Genomic DNA, 16,890 nt, shown 5'->3' on the forward strand with positions numbered 1-16,890 from the left:
TGCCTGACAATTGGCTTCTCTCCCTCTCCTGTGCGGGCACATCCACAAGAATACAAGATCTGCCAGGGGCACGTGCTTTGCAGGGCTGCATGGAAAGGCGCAGGGCTGGAGCCTACGCCCCTGGGGCACTCAATGGGAGTTTTCCCCACTGATTCCAGACCTCTGTGACGTAGTTTGCTTCAGCTGTCAGTGGCTGAAACTGGGGCTGATCGCAGGACTGGGGCCTCCCCTCTGTGACTGCGGCTGGAGCCAGAGCTGGAACCGGGACCTTCACTCCCCTGTCCTGCAACTGGACCTGACTTTGCAACCAGAATCTGCGCCCCTGGCCCTGGGGCTTCTACTGGGGGCTGGAGCCGGGGCCATGAGTCCTTGTCCTGTGGCTTGTGGTGCGGGCTGCAGCAGGGGTCGTACAACCCCTCTCGCAGCCTCCTAGGGCCCCCTCTCATGCCTCTGGTCGGGGCTGTGCACCTGTGTCTGTCATCGTCGTCGTCTTCCCCTCCTCCCCCCGTCCAATGTGTCCTGATATTTCACTCTTGCGATCTGATCACCCTATACGAAAGTGTCAGGAGGACCCAGCGCCCTGTGCCCGGCGCTGCACAGACAGACAGGACGGGACAGTCTGATTCCTGCACCCGGAGCCCTGGGGTGAGTCAGTCAGATCACTGGCAGCAGGAGTGTGTGTCTCTTATAAGAAGGGAAATATGCAAATGAGGGAGACAGTTTCCTGTTTAAATCTGTGCCTCTCTCTGCCCAGGCTGCACCCGGAGACACAATCCACAGCCCCTGGGTCTGTGCAGTGACCAGCCAGTCCCCTGAGAACTTTCCCTCCAGCACCAGGGAAAATGGGATTTTTGCTCCTTGTAATTTTCGCTGTAGCAGCTTTGGAAGGTATTTTCCTCCTCTGAATAACTTGCACAGTTAGAAGGATATTGTGTTACCGCTGTTTTTATACCGATATTTACAACCTGTCTTTATTCCCAGGTGCCTGGTCCCAGTCACTGGCGGAGTCCGGAGGGGATGTGAAAAAGCCCGGAGACTCTCTCCGCCTCTCCTGCAAAGCCTCCGGGTTCACCTTCAGCAGCTACTATATGGACTGGGTCCGCCAGGCTCCTGGCAAGGGACTAGAATGGGTCGCTCAAATATACCCCGGTGGGAGTACTACATACTACCTTGATTCAGTGAAAGGCCGATTCACCATCTCCAGGGATGATTCCAAGAGTGAGCTGTATCTGCAAATGACCGGCCTGAAGCCCGAGGACACCGCCCGCTATTACTGTGCGAGAGACACAGTGAAACGAAACCGGTTTGTGATGATACAAAAACCCAGGCTGCGGAATCGCCCTTCTCCCAGCAGCCGCGCGGGGGCAGCAGTGACACACACACCGCTTCAGGCTCAGACAGGAGACCCAGCAACTGGGTGAATGTAACACAAACCTCCCCTCAGTTTTAACCCTTCCATTCCCGGGCAACGTGACTCTCCTTCCTGCCCAGAGCCCTGCAGGGCCTGCGGTGCAATGATCCCTCGCTTCATCAGTGAACCCCAATCCGGAGTGAATCCTGTTCTGAGTCGCTCTCCCCTCGCAGACCTGGCACGTTGGCTCTCCCGGGCCCGTCTCTGTGTCAGACTCACAGGACAGCGTCTGTCAGGGTAAAGGGGACAAGCGCATTGGGGTTTGCATCAGACCCAATGGATGGAGCGAATTCCTCATGGGGCCAAATCCTCCGCTAGTGTAAATTCAGCACAACTGCTTCCACTAGACTCAAGTTACTCCTGATTTACACCAGGGAGGCTCTGGCCCTTTCAGCAAACTGGGACGTTTATCGCATTAATGCAGCGGAAGGTGATTAGTTCATTATAACCAATGTGGGGCCCCTCACCATGGCATCTCTGCCCTTCACAAGCGTTATTGCCTTTATCCCCACAACGCCGCCGGGAGCCCAGGAACTATCACAGCCCCTGGTTCAGAGAGGGGAGACTGAGGCACAGAGAGATGGAGGCTGGGATATGGAAATGGGCCATTCAGAGTCCGGGCGGGGCTGTGGGGCAGAGATCACCCAGCGCCTGAATAAACCCCACTCCGCTGAGCAGGGCCGGCTCTAGCATTTTTGCGGCCCCAAGCAAAAAAAAAATTTGGGGCTGCCCCCTACCCTTTTTTTGGCTTTTACACATTTGCACTTGGTAATTTTTTGTTATTGTTTTGTTTTGTTTTGTTTTGTTTTGTTTTTCTGTGTGCGGTACTCAGGGCCGGTGCAAGGAAGTTTTGCACCCTAGGCGAAACTTCTACCTTGCACCACCCCTGACACCCAGCTAACTCCACCCCCGGCCCCCGCACGGCAGCCAATCACACCCCCACGCCCCTCCACCAGAGGAGACCCCCCCCGCGGCAGCTAACCCCACCCGCCATCCCCCCCTACCCGGGGAGCCCCCCCTGCAACTAACCCCACCAGGGGAGCTCCCCTCCATGGCAGCTAACCCCGCCCGCCACGGCAGCTATCCCCACCCGAGGAGCCCGCCCCGGCTCACCTCTGCTCTGTCTCCTCCCCTGAGCACGCCGGCTCCGCTGTAATTCTCCTCCGCTCCCAGGCTTGCGGGGCCAATTGGAGGAGAATTAAAGTGGAGGCTGTGTGCTCAGCAGAGGAGGCAGAGTGGAGGTGAACTGGGGCAGGGAGCGGTTCCCCCCGTTACTGTGGGCGGCCCTCCCCAGCCCCCACGCCCCAGCTCACCTTCACTCCACCTCCTCGCCTGAGTGGGCTTTTAGGTGCCCTCAACCACTAGGCACCCTAGGCGGCCGCCTAGTTCGCCGAGTGGTTGCACCGGCCCTGCTCCCAATGCATCTGCAAACGCTGCAAATGTGGCCACGCCCGTGCGCTGGCAGCTGTCAGTGTGGACAGACTGCAGCGCTTTCCCACTAGCCCCTGCTCCGCTGGAGAGACACCCAGTGATGTCAGCAGGCTTCGGATCACACCCTGTGACATGAAGGACACTGGACAGAGGTCTCCCTGGTATTTTTCCCCCCACTGGGTGAAACCCGCATGCTACTGCCTGTCCCAGCAGACTCTCCTGAGTCCCTCTCCTCTGGACTCTCCAACCCAGCCTCTCACAGCCACCACCTCCCATTCTAGGTGCGCTGAGCTGCGCACACCGTCTCTCTGGGGTGTTAAGGAGACACCTGTTGATACCAAACAGCTCTGTGTTTTGGGGGAACCAGGGCGCAGTCTCTGGGCTGTCTGACTCTTGAGGGACACCGTCCGTCTCTGCTTGAACCAAGAGGGATCAGAGAAAAGGCTTGCAGAGAGCAGTGAAGGGTATTGGGAGACACACCTAGACCCCGTCTGACAAGGGTGACAAGATTAAGACATCTCCATTGTTGTTTCTCTACAAAAAACCCCTACCTATGTTCAAATAAGTGTTCTGATCCAAGCTTAGATCTAAGTTCTGCATCAGTTCCACGGGGACTCCATCTCCTGACTGATCGTGCTGGGGGCTGTGCCTGTCTCCTGCCCTCAGGACCCTGAGCTACCACCATCATCTGGGAACTCCGACCAGTTCAAGCTTCAGGGAGCGGTGAGATCCTCTTCTTTCTCTCTCTCTGTTTTCCCTGCTACCTTAGGTATTAACCTTTGATAATGTCTGTTCTGTTGGTTTAGCTCCTTGTGTAGTTATCACTTTATTCAATAAATAACTTTTATGGTTAAGTTGGTTGCTTCTCTCTCTCTTGCTGAACTTCACTCTTTTGTGTTTTTAGTTTCCCTCATTCACTCTACAGCAACGCTTCTTTTACCTAACCTAAAGATCCCTGCAGCGCCCAAAATACTGTGGGGTTTGCTCATCAGGTAGGTTACTGCCAGTACAATTGTGTTGTGAGATTGGGGATAGGGATGTCCTGAATCTGGGAAACATAAGGGTGGCAGCTTGAAAGTGCTGCTTGACCCAGTCCATGGAGCCCAGGGACATATAAAGGGTTAGCTTGAAAGTGCTGATTGACCCGGTCCACTCAGACTTGCTCTGTTAGTGTGTGTGTGGGGGGGGGACTGGAAGAACCCAGTCCTGGGGAACCTAGGTCCTGCAGGATAGCTCCATTGGGAGGGGACTTGCAGAAGGGAGAAGTAGAGCTCCATATGAAAACACACATGACACAAGCAGTACATTGATAGAATTAAAGAACCACCCCCCCTCAAAGAGTAACCCGAATAAATGAACATACCCCAAAGTAATGGGCAAATCTGGTAACAAATTGGTGGAGATACGTGGGCAGCACATGACCCTAATCACATGGTAATTGTTGAGTAGTTGCTGTGGAGTGGGGAAACTGAGGCACAGACTTGCGTAAGCTTTCTTTTTTTTTTCCTTTTCCAGACCATGCTCCTTTAATAAGGAATCTCTCTCATAGACTATTAGGTAACCTTCTGTTAAGGAATTGTGCTGAGAATACCTGTATAACTGTGCAATAAGGAAGTAGAGATGGCTGAAAAAGACCTTTCTGCTGCTCACTTGAGATAGGAGAATGCCAACAGCTTAGAGAGATGGGTAATGAAGAAGGGGAAATGCCCCTGGGAAAGGGGATGTTTTAAGGGTGAGAATCCCTTGACTGAAGCTAGTCTGAGCTTGGAACAATATTGCACAACCTTTAAGCCACGTGGTAGTGCAAAGGATGCAGCTGCTGCATGGGCATTATTTGATGCATGTCTGGACATGTTTGAAATGGTAAAGAGAGGGCAGGAATTAGAGCTTGAGAAAAAACAGTTACAACAACGTTTGAACAAATGTGAGACAGACGGGTGTGAGTTGATAGCAGAAAAGCTCAGAATGGTGACTGTACTCAGAGATATACAAGAGGAGAGAGACAAGGCCAGCAGGAATGCAGAACAGTAGAGGAAAGAGTTAACACACACAAAAGTTCTGTTAGAAGAAGCAAGAGCAGCAACTCGCTTCTTGGCAGAAGAGAACAGGGCAGCGAAGGCAGCAGCCGACCATCAGGAGTGTGAGGCAAAAATTAGTAACTTGCGTGCCCAACTTAGTGCCCATAAGGGGGTGGTAGCAGCTGTAAGGTTGAGAGAAGATTGTGATTTAGAGCCCCCTGGGAAAACAAAGATACCCCCTGATGCTGTCCCCAAAAAAACATTTAACCCTGATTGGCCACACAAGTATAATGATGCCCCTATTTCCACAAGGGAGGTTAAGCGCATAGTTGCAGGAGCTGATCTTCTCACAACAGAGCTGGCCACGGATGTAGTAAGGTGGTCTCCTAGTCAAGCCAAGGCTATTGCTGAGAGACTGGGGTCACTGAACCGTGACACAGCCGTTGCATGGCTGGCCCGTGTTTGGCAAATGTACCCCTCTGCTGATGGCATGGACTTAACCCAACTGGCTCAGTTATGCGCCTCTCCTTGTGCTGCAGATGCTCTAGACATAGGCATAGGTTCTTGGGAGCGGACTGCCCCTGGACCCCGGGAATGGACGATAAGTGCTCTTAAAATATGACTGCCTGCATCTTCCCTTAAGAAACTGTCTAGAATGGAAGAGCAGAAACCAGGAGAGGCCCCAGAAGCTTACCTAATTGGAAAGAAAATGCTGGCAGCTCTCTCCGATTCATTTCCCCAGACGGAAGAGAATGGAATTGTCCCTTTCCAGTATCAGGGACACAAATTAGTACAGCGCACTTATGAACATCTAACCTGGAGTGAACTAGTGGCAAAAATCAAACAGGCAGGAGATTTGCTGAGAGAAACTCGTGTCTTAAAAAGACAAGTCAGCAAAAAGACTACCTCAGAGCTGTGCAGGCTATCACATTTACAAATAATGGTCCTCACTCTGCCAGGCACCCTCCCAATCCTAATTCCCCCACCTCCCACGACCCTGGGCAGCGCCGACCCAAGGAGACCCTTAGGAACATGATTTGGAAGGAGCTGGTAAATTTAGGGGAGGATATGGGAAAATATGATCGCCAGCCTCTCAGCATCCTGATTCATGCTTTGTCTCAGGTCATGCGGAGAACAGAGTTAATGCAGGGAACTCCCTCACAACCCACTGCCCTGGTACGGAGTCCATCCCGCACGTCCACTCCCTGTCAAAGCCAGATCCCTGCCCCCTCTTCTGAGTGGAGGCTCTGGGAGTCTGACGATTAGTAGGGGTGCCCGTTCCCCACGGGCCTCCCCAGCTGATCACAAGACATCAGGGCGACGTATGGAGGAGACCCACTGTGAGGGCTACAGTGGGGAACCCAGGGATGTTAGCCCAATTGCTAGCAAATATGGATATGTCAGTTGTCTCAGAAGTCATTCTGGACTCAACTGAAACCCAGAAAGATGTGTCTGTAGAGCAACCCCTAGCTGAAAAGAGAAAGGCCAAAATTTCTGGGGAAAATGAATTGTTGCCTAAAAGTGCTCCTGAAGGAGTAAAACCTCATGGTAGCTTTTGCAAGCAGTTTGCTGCAACTGAAGGGTGTGGAAGTGGTTTGATTGAGTTAGCTCAGAATGAATCATTGCCTGCAGCACAGCGATTCTCAAACTTTTGTCCTGGTGCCCCCTTTCACACAGCAAGCCTCTGAGTGCAACCCCCCCCTTATAAATTAAAAACCCTTTTCTATATATTTAACACCATTACAAATGCTGGAGGCAAAGCGTGGTTTGGGGTGGAGGCTGACAGCTCACGACCCCTGACGTAATAACCTCATGACCCCCTGAGGGGGTCCCAACCCCCAGTTTGAGAACCCCTGCTGTAGCAAGCAACAGTGTAGGTGCTGAAAAATTTGGTTCAGTTTCTAGCTGCCAAAGTTTCTCAACTGTGTATAAATCCACTGACTTTGTTTTAGAAAGATCCAGGGTGGAAGCCATCCCTACTAAAACCAACACTGCCTCTGTCACCGCTAAACAGCTCTTTACATGCACCTGGGATGGCCGCTGCTCTATTGTGAATCGGGCCAGCCCCAGTGTGTGTCAGGTAGAAATCCTGAATGGGAAAAATGGAAAATCCTGGCGGAAATGGTTTCATTCTTCACAGCTCAAAGAATGGAAGGATAAACCACCTGACCCTCAAGACTGTCTTCTCCATCCTGTAAGCCACCCTTCTTGGCCAGCAAGAAGGAACAGCGTTGAGCTGTTGGAGAATACGCATCAAGTGGGCTGGTCAGTGCCTACCCCGATGTTGAGACAGGAAAAGACCATAAAAGTCCTTGACTTATTATGGCCACCCTCACATAGGTCACTGTTTCATGTTCACCCTGTAATATTGGTCCCAGATTCTCCCAGTATATACGGGGGGGAGTGTGGGAAGTTTTTCTCTCTTCTCTGCCCCCTCACAGGTCCCGTACATGAGCCATGACATCCCACCGGTGCACCAGCACCCTGCTGTTCATAAGTGTCTGGAGTCTGATGATGTCCTGGCTCTCTGCTGTACCTGTGATCCCTCTGAACCTCTGGCAGGTGTTTGTCAGCTGGAGCCCAGGACACAAATTTGCTGTGCCACATGCATGGATTCTATGGGATTGGGAGCAACTCCCTGGCCCTGCAGTGTCGCTCTATGCTGTTGGCAACTCCTCAGGTTCCCCCTGGGAAAGCACTGCCAACTGCAGGCAGAGTGCCACTAGAGAGTATGTACACCATCAAACACACCCAGGGACAGCCTCCCGGGTGGCGGAAGGTGCAGGGTGGCCCTGGTTTCCTCCGCTGATTGGGGAACAACCATGCCCCTATGTGTCATCATTGTCATTGGAACTCAGACACCTCCGTTACCCGGAGAGGAACTGCAGCTGTCTCTGATCATGCCAGCAGGCAAGAATATCACACGATTCCTCGTAAACTGGGATCTGCTGAGCAGGACTTTAGCTGGACATGACTTGATTCAGCAAGGTCCCAGTAGTTCCATTAAAGTGCACACATTGTGACAAGCTCATGCCAGCACTTTGGTTTAAATTCTATGGGCATATTGCCATTTTGGAGGGATTTCATAAGCCCGGTTTGTACAGACTGGAATTGGGCCAACAAAAAAAAAAAAACATTTTAAATTTCAACCCTCTGATCACAAACCTTGCTCCCCTCCGATGTTTAAGAGCCCCAATTTCAGGACCCCATGTGTTGAAATTGGATCAACGAGAACATTTGGTTCTTCAACGTCAGACTTCTCTGAAGGAGGTTCAAATCCACTTAGAGGGCATGAATATCTCTCACTAGCACCTGCATGTGCTCCCTTGATTGGAACTAGCCTAAGAATATAACATAAGAACATAAGAACGGCCGTACTGGGTCAGATCAAAGGTCCATCTAGCCCAGTATCCTGTCTGCCAACAATGGCCAATGCCAGGTGTCCCAGCGGGAGTGAACCTAACAGGCAATGATCAAGTGATCTCTCTCCTGCCATCCATCTCCATCCTCTGACAAACAGAGGCTAGGGACACCATTCCTTACACATCCTGGCTAATAGCCATTCATGGACTTAACCTCCATGAATTTATCTAGTTCTCTTTTAAACCCTGTTATTTATAGTCCTAGCCTTCATAACCTCCTCCCCTGTCATCTCTTATACCAACCCTGGGGAACTCACATGCAAATCCCTGCCCTGGGGGGTTCCTGTTTAAATACCAACCCCTGGTTCTAGCAGCCTCAGTCTCTCCCCAGACACAGAACTGCCCGGTCCTGCCCGCTGGGGAGTTTCTCCATTAACAACCACCAGGACTTCGTCACTGCCCTTCTCTCTTTTCCTGTTTGCCGCCCCAAACCAGGGCTCATTCACTTGAGCAATACCCACACACAGCTCTTCCCTGGTCTGGAGAGTGTCTGTTCCCTTTCCAGCTGGGAATATTGATTAACTTTCCAGCCATTGCTTCTTTCTCTCTCCCTCTCTATCGATCTCTCTTAGGGGCACCCACTACCATGTTAGCCGAGCGCCTTACAATCTGTACTGAGCCTCACCGCACTTCTAGGAGGCTGGTAAATCCGTATCGGGAACTGAGGCAGGGACACACTGTGATCATGTATTTTTCTATCTTTGATAATTTTATGGCTCCCATCACCGCAGGATCTGAGCCGCACACTCTTATCAATGTATTTCTCCTCACCACATCCCTGTGAGCCGGGGGTGCTGTTATTCCCATTTGACAGAGGGGGAACTGAGGAGCAACCAGACTAAGTGACTTGCTCAGGGACACTCAGGGAGTCTGTGGCAGAGAATGAAACGGAAGCGGACATTGTAACATGGACAGGATTTCCATTGGGGGTTGGAGAGGACTGGACACATCACAGAAATAAAACATTACGCGGCCACTGCTAGCGGTGCCACAGTGAAAGTTGCAACAGGGATTTGGCTTGAAGCCGAATAATGAATCCGGGTTGACGTCCCCACATAGTCAGATCAGCTTCAGAGCTGGTGTGTCAGTGCAGGGCCTGGAGCAGAGATCATGGTGCCAATTCGAAGTTATTTCACTGAGAGATCCCTGGCATACACCCTGCCCCTCCCCCCCCGAAAATGACCCATCCCCAGCGCTGGAATAGAAGATCTCGGAGCCTATTTAAAGTCGCACAAACCCTTCTGCCAACGTGTTGTTATGGAAGCGAAGAGCACTGGCCAAAACCCGCCACAAACTGCGCCCCTTGTCCTTGGAAACATAAGGGTGAGATTTGCGAAGATGTCGAGGGGATCTGGACCGCAGGTTCCCCTTAATAACGTAATCGAGCCAGCTAACTGCCTGCCCAGCCACGTCCCTGTGCATCCTGTCAATAACCAATCAACAGGTATCAATCATCAATAACTGTTTAGTTTGGGAAGCATCGGGGGAAGTGTTTGGGGCTTTGAAACAGGGAAAGGTACCGAATAAGAATAATTGAAGTTCCTGGGCCCGAATTTCGACTTCTTCAGAGCGGCCTTTGTCTACACGAGTGAATGAATTGACACCAGAAACTGATGAGAGATACCGCAGTGAGGTGTGAGAGTTTAATTCACTATGGATTTTTGTATTTTCCTCCCCTGCCGCACTCGGCAAAGCGTGTGTGTGTGTGTGTGTGTGTAACACACTCCATCTGTCCAGTGTGGGCACAGAAAGGCAGAGGGCCCCCACCCTGTCCTTTTTATTAGCTCTGTCTCTCCCCTCGTTTGGGCACTCCCATGTTATGCAAATCCCCTCTCCGGGCTCTGTGTTGAAGTAGCAGTCCCGGGGCGCCCAGACCCGCAGTCCCCAGGCGCTGAGCTGCCCCTTGCGAGCTCTGTGCTGTCCCCGCCTAGCTCACAATGAACTCTCTGCTCCTCCCCCTCCTCCTGGCTCTGGCCCCAGGTGAGTGGCTGCGGGAGGCTGCGGGAGGCGGCGCTGGTTTGAGGGGAAGGTGGGTTTGAATCTGACCAATCCCTGCTTTTCCCAGGTGTCCTGTCCCAGCTCCAGCGCCAGCTCCAGGAGTCCGGCCCGGGGATGGTGAAGCCCGGAGAGACCCTCACACTCACCTGCACTGTCACCGGGGGCACCATCACTAGCAGCTACTACTGGAATTGGATACGCCAGGCCCCAGGCCAAGGGCTGGAGTGGATGGGATACTGGAGTGGGAGTACAGGCTACGCCCCGTCTCTCCAAGGCCGAATCACCATCTCCGTGGATTCTTCCAACACCAAATACTATCTGCGGCTGAGCTCGCTGACAGCTGCAGACACCGGCACCTATTACTGCGCCAGAGACACAGTGACACAGGGCAGAGCAGGGACTGTACAAAAAGGGGAAGTGGATTCTAAGCAAAGCAGTGAGGCCAGTTCAGCCGGGAGTGCTGAGTGCAGAGCCATCCCCTGCACACAGACTGTGTGTGTGTTTGTGTCTGTATGTATGTATCTGTGTGTATCTGTGCGTGTGTCTTTGTGTCAGAGTGGGTGTGTATGTCTGTCTGTCTGTGTGTGTTTTCCTTTTGGGATCATATTGGCTGACGTTCTCCCAGCAGAACATTTCGTCACCCGCACTGCAGCTCCTGTTCCAGTGGGTAAATCGGCACGAAAGAGTCGAGACTTCTGTGTTGTCATCAAATCTCTCTGAGATTTACCTAGAGAGCAGGAGCTTTAACACCGCTCGCTGCTTCTCCCCTGTGCATAGAGTCCCCCTGCCAGCCCCTTTCATCTCCCATCCCCGCTGGGTGAGACCCGCATGCAAATCCCTGCCCTGGGGGTTCCTGTTAAATACAAACCCCTGGTTCTAGGAGCCTCAATCTCCCCCCAGACACAGAACTGCCTGGTCCGGCCCGCTGGGGAGTGTCTCCATTAACAATCACCATGACACTGTCACTACCCAGTGCCCTTCTCCCTTCTCCTGTTCACCGGCCCATTGGGTGAGTATTTCATGGGACGCTGAGAAACACCGAGGTCGGGAATGCACCGCTTCCAGGCCAGATTCAGCTCTGTTCCCCCTTTCCCCAGGTGGCCTCTCCCCGGTGCAGCATGTCTTGACCGGCCCAGGAGCGGTGAAGCCCGGAGAGACCCTCAGTATCACCTGTAAGGTCTCCAGTCCTGTCAGCACCGGGGGAATTGCTTCCAGCAGAGGGCAGGAATGACACATGCAACTGTTCTGTTTGAAAACGGACCCCAAGACAAAGTGCTTCATCCCTCTACTGTATCTCCCCACCCTTTGCTTCTACAGTCACAGCCCTTGTTCTGACAGAGCCCACAAACTGCACCTTCTCTCCATGCCCAGTTCCACCCGCTTTCATTGAAACCCATTGTCACTCTCCGGTGCCTGAAACCTGCCTTTCTCCCACTGCAGTTTGAGCTGCTTCCCCCTCAGACATTTGCAGGAGAGATTCATTCCTCTGGACAACACGTTTACATTGTTTAGATTTATTTGATATGCCCAGCATAGGCCCATAGATACCAGACAAATCGCTGGGGAATATCAGAGAACAAAAGACTCTGTTTATTGCTTCCCCCCCCACACACCCACAAACAGGAAAAGTGCAGCTGGACTCCTCCCATCAGCTTGAGCTCTGGGGGAATGGAATAAAAACCCATAACAAGGAGAAACTGGATCTTCATGCAGCTTGGACTCTGAGAAGCAAGGATTACTAAGCATAAGCAAAAGATCCCTTGAGTTGAGCACAGTTAGCCCTAAAAGACACACAGAACTTGCTTCTTATAGAAGCTTCTACCACCTTTTAGAAGCTAAGACTGTAACTGGTTTTTGTGAGTATGTTTACCTGCTTTAACCTTGTAAATAACTCTCTTCCTTCTTTTTTCTTAGCCAATAAATCTTTAGTTAACTCATTATAGGAGTGGCTACAAGTCTTGTCTTTGGTGTTGGATCTAAAGAGTAATTGACCTGGGGTAAGTGACTGGTCCTCGGGGAAGGGCAATAACCTGACTATTTTTGTGATTTTTGGTGTAATGGACCACCTGTCACAAAGGCAAGCTTTGGTAGATTGGCCCCACTGAGTGAAACCCACTTAGCGATTCCTACCCAAGGGGTCTCCCTGGGGTGTAAAGGGGACACGTGTCCCGAAGGGGACAGCACCATGTACTGAGCGCTCACCCCCGTCATCTCTTATACCTGGCCTGGGAACCCGCATGCAAATCCCTGCCCCAGGGGGTTCCCGTTAAATACAAACCCCTGGTTCTAGGAGCATCAGTCTCTCCCCAGACACGGATCTGTCCAATCCTGCCCGCTGGAGGATTGCCCTCATAGGAAAACAAGAATGAAATCTCTGCTGCTTTTCCTTTCCCTGTTCCCTGCCCCTGCCTCTGAGTGTCTCTGGGAAAGGAGGGAGATTAGGGACCGATCCGTAGATTTGTTCCATGATTAATTCAATCGTCTCTTTGTTTCCCTTTCCCCAGGTGTCGTCTCTCAGGTGCAGCTGATCCAGATCGTCCGGGAGCGGTGAAAGCTGGAGAGACCCTCAGTATCACCTGTAAAGTCTCTGGTGTCTCAGTCAGCAACTACTGTTGGAGCTGGGTCTGGCAGCCCCCTGGGAAAAGGCTGGAGTGGATGGGGTTTATCCGCAGCACAGCACGGGGAGGAACCACAGAGTATAACTCGGCTCTCACACCTCGTGTCACCAGCACCAGAGACACCTCGAAGGACGAAGTTTATCTCCAGCTCGGCTCGCTGACAGCTGCAGACACCGGCACCTATTACTGCGCCAGAGACACAGTGACACAGAGCAAAGCCGGGACTGGCACAGAAATGGGAAGCGGATTTCTAAATAGTCAGCCGAGTGCAACACTCGGTTTGTGCCCCAGGGGAGGAGACAGGCAGGGCATTGCCGACAGCGGGATCTCAGGAGCCACCCCTGTTTCTCCCCTACATCCCACCCCCTCCCACCCTGTCCCACCAAGGAATTTCAAACACTTCTCTTCCTTGTGCTGCACACTGAAATGTGCACCCAGGGACTCACCAGGACTGAGGTGATGGTTTTGGATACCTCATATTTTGGGCACTTAACTGAGACCTTTTCGGGCCTGATCTCTAAAGAATGCTCAGATCCTGTATCTCTCATTGGCCTCAGCTGAAGCAGTGGGTGGGTGTCACCTGTGGGAACCAAGTTCTCTGTATCTCACGCTGGTCTCCAGATACCGAGAGCCCCAAATTCAGAAACCACTTCAGGACTTGTACATTTCACCCTCACTTCGCACACACTGCTCTACCTGAAATCAATGGGAGCTGCAGGTGCCAAATACCTCTGAAAATCAGCCCCGAATTGAAATGTATCATGAGAGGAGAGATGGCTTTAGGGAAAAAGAGCTCAACTCGGTGTTCAGAAGATTTGGGTTCAATTCTTGTCTCCCCACAGACTTGTTAAGTGACCTTGAACAAGTCATTTGACCTTTCTCAACCTGGGTTCCCTCCTCTACAAAAATAGTCACTTGTCTTGCTAAATTGCAAGCTCCTTGGAACAGACACTGTGTGTCTGTGTAGCGCTCAGCGCCATGATCTTGGCTGGCGCTTGTAATGTCTTCTGTAAAATTAACAATAAGATCTCATGCCTGAGTCATTGGGCACAGGATGTGAGTAGACAAATTACCAGAGGAATGGGATTTGATCTGGAAAAGAGAACCGGCAGTCTCTGTCTGTAGCACAATAAAAGAATATTTCTTTAATATCCTGTTTCAACATTACCTTGCACCAGTTATGTTAAAAACTATACAGAGGTTGAATGAGGATAAATGTTGGAGAATTGTGGTGAAGGAGGAGTTTTTATGCATATATGGGGACATGTCCAGTCATTAGAGCATATTGGGTGGCAATCCATAACCAAATATCACCAATATTTTGATATTCATTATAAAATGATCCTTTAGTAATCCTCCTGGGGTTTCCTCAGTTCCCCTTCTATACAAATAGGGACTTCCGTCCTTGGATCAAAGGCTCTTTGGAGCAGGAACGTTCTCTGACTGTGAGTCTGTACAGCGCCCAGCACCAGGGGGCATGATCTTGGCTGAGGCCTGTAATGTCTTTAGTAAAATTAATAATAGTAAAATTTCATTGCTGGGATGGCATCAGAGGCTCATACATTTGATAGCAGCTATGTCAGCGCGGGAGGTCAATGTTTACCATGGAAAATAAGGAACAGGGCACCACCCCAACCCCTGTCACCAGGGGTTTTCCACTCACCCACCGCACTGCAGCAGGGCTGGGCTAGGGAGCTAGTGCTGCTCTGGGAGGGAACAAGGGGTGGGAACACGCAGGGAAATCGGTGCTCTTCGCTGAGAGGAATCAGGCGCTCATGGCTAGAAGTTGAGCTTGAGCCGTTAGAGTGAAGATCAGGAATTTCCCCTTCTCACCGGGCTTCTCATTCCCACTCCCGGGCAGCGCTGAACGAGCCTTTTCATAAGCAGCAGCAGCTGCAGCTTTGGGTCTCACCAGCAGGGTGCGCTGCGCCCAAGCAGAACAGAATTCGACTGACCCCAATCCAAGGCGATGAAAGCCCGGAGGGGCAGAGAGTTAATTCTAGAGCAGCCTGTGTGGAAACACACTTCCCTTGGGGCCTGTCCTGTGGTTTGCAGGTTTTCAAGGTGTCAGCAGGAGGGAAAGGGCTTGTAAATCTGTGTACAGGAGTGGGGGAAAAGACAGTCATCTTTGCAAAATGAAGCTCCCTGTGGTCTTTGGATATCAAAGAACCAACAACTTTAAAATCACAAACATGAACTCAAAATTTATTGCGATGGGCGCCAATATAGGGGCATAGAAAGAAAGAAAGAAAGAAAGAAAGAAAGAAAGAAAGACGGACGGAAGGAAGGAAGGAAGGAAGGAAGGAAGGAAGGAAGAACAAAAGGAAGGAAGAAGGAAGGAAGGAAGGAAGGAAGAGGCAAAGTGGACACTAATTAGAAACTGACTGAACAGCAGTAGCTAGAGATCGCACTTTGTATGAACTTCTATTCCCGTGCGGTGGCGGGTGTGTGATGTTTATGCAAATCTGAGCTCCAGGTTCCCCCACAAAATGGCAAACCCTGGCTTCTCACACACACTTGGCTGCCAGGGAACTGGATTTCCTTTGCTTGAGTCTCCTACTCGAAGATGAAATCTTTGTTATCTGCTCTGTGTTTGCTGTCCGTCTCGCCTTGTGAGTGTCTAGGGGAGGCGGTGAGGAAATGATCGCCGAGCCCTTGGAAAGGGTAGTTACGATTTAACTCTAATTCCCTTAGGTGTCCTGTCCGCTACCCAGCTGGTCCAGTCCGGCCCAGAAGTGGTGAAGCCCGGAGACACCCTCACACTGACCTGCGCTGTCTCTGGGACCTCCATTAGCAGCGATACTGCCTGGCATTGGATCCGACAGCCTCCCGGAACAGGGCTGGAGTGGATGGGATGGGTGTATCCATATGGCGGGAGCACAGGCTATGCGTCATCTCTCCAAGGCCGAGCCACCATCTCTGCAGACACTGCCAAGAACCAGTTCTCCCTGCAGCTCCGCTCGCTGACAGCTGCAGACACCGCCACCTATTACTGCGCCAGGCAGGCACACAGTGACACAGAGCAAAGCATTCGTACAAAAAGGGGAAGTAATTTCCACACACTCATTCAGGGCCCTTGGACAGCAATTTCTCCTGTAGTGGCTGAGGCACTGGGGATATTTACAGGAGGGAAAAGCAATAAATTGTGTTTACCCCCACCTTGTTCCCTGTAAAGAGAGACATGGAGAAGGACTCATTCCACCCCATAGCAGGAAAAAGTGACGAACACAAACACAGCACACACACACATGGGGTTTTGTCTCTGACCATCTTGGCTGATAGCCACTGATGTCCTTATCCACATAACACAAGAACTCTGGGTCACCCAATGAAATTTAATAGGCAGCAGGTTTGAAACAAACAAAAGAAAGTATTTCTTCACACAACAGCACAGTCAACCTGTGGAACTCTTTGCCAGAGGGTGTTGGGAAGGCCAAGACTACAAAAGGGTTCACAAAAGAACTAGGTAAGTTCATGGAGTATAGGTCCATCAATGGCTATTAGCCAGGATGGGCAGGGATGGTGTCCCTGGCCTCTGTTTGTCAGAAGCTGGGAATGGGCGACAGGGGATGGGTCACTTGATGATTACTTGTTCTGTTCATTCCCTCTGGGGCACCTGGCACTGGCCACTGTTGGAAGACAGGATACTGAGGTAGATGGACCATTGGTCTGACCCAAGGTCGCCATTTTTCAGCGGAGCTGGGCATTGCTGGGAAGGGGGCTGGGAAGGGAATTAATTCCCAGCCCTCGCTCTGCGCCCTGGTGAATTTTCACCAGTCAGAGAATGTCTCAGCCCAGTTGGACCCTGTGACCCGACCCGAGTCACTGACCCCCCCCAGTTGCCGGCCGTTCCACAGCCCCACTGCTCACGAGGCAGGGGCTGCGAAACAAATTTTCCACCATCACCTAACTTGACTAGGAACAGGCCCTTCCTTAATACATGCTGGGGGAAGAGTTGTTTCTAAAGGTATTCATGACTTCCTTATCCAAAA

General features: G+C 51.6%; 1 protein-coding gene across 1 annotated transcript; it reads left to right on the forward strand.

Annotated features, from left to right (window-relative positions):
- Positions 1-781: 781 nt before the first annotated feature.
- On the forward strand, positions 782-12,831 carry LOC128846263 (uncharacterized). The gene is made up of 7 exons (XM_054045246.1): positions 782-888; positions 982-1,303; positions 1,585-1,648; positions 7,302-7,392; positions 10,348-10,716; positions 11,378-11,452; positions 12,785-12,831. The coding sequence occupies exons 1-7, from the start codon at positions 843-845 to the stop codon at positions 12,829-12,831; spliced, it is 1,014 nt and encodes a 337-aa protein (XP_053901221.1). The 5' UTR covers positions 782-842.
- Positions 12,832-16,890: the final 4,059 nt, after the last annotated feature.

The sequence above is a fragment of the Malaclemys terrapin genome, chromosome 12 (assembly GCF_027887155.1).
Source record: "Malaclemys terrapin pileata isolate rMalTer1 chromosome 12, rMalTer1.hap1, whole genome shotgun sequence".
NCBI classification, from domain to species: domain Eukaryota; kingdom Metazoa; phylum Chordata; order Testudines; family Emydidae; genus Malaclemys; species Malaclemys terrapin.

Bases quoted from the DNA above. Each gene is read 5' to 3' on its own strand.
- LOC128846263 (XM_054045246.1), top strand. From the start codon at position 843: ATGGGATTTTTGCTCCTTGTAATTTTCGCTGTAGCAGCTTTGGAAG. The intron at 7,393-10,347 runs GTACCTGTGATC...TGCTTTTCCCAG, and splicing joins TGATGTCCTGGCTCTCTGCT to GTGTCCTGTCCCAGCTCCAG. The intron at 10,717-11,377 runs GTGAGGCCAGTT...CCCTTTCCCCAG, and splicing joins AGTGGATTCTAAGCAAAGCA to GTGGCCTCTCCCCGGTGCAG.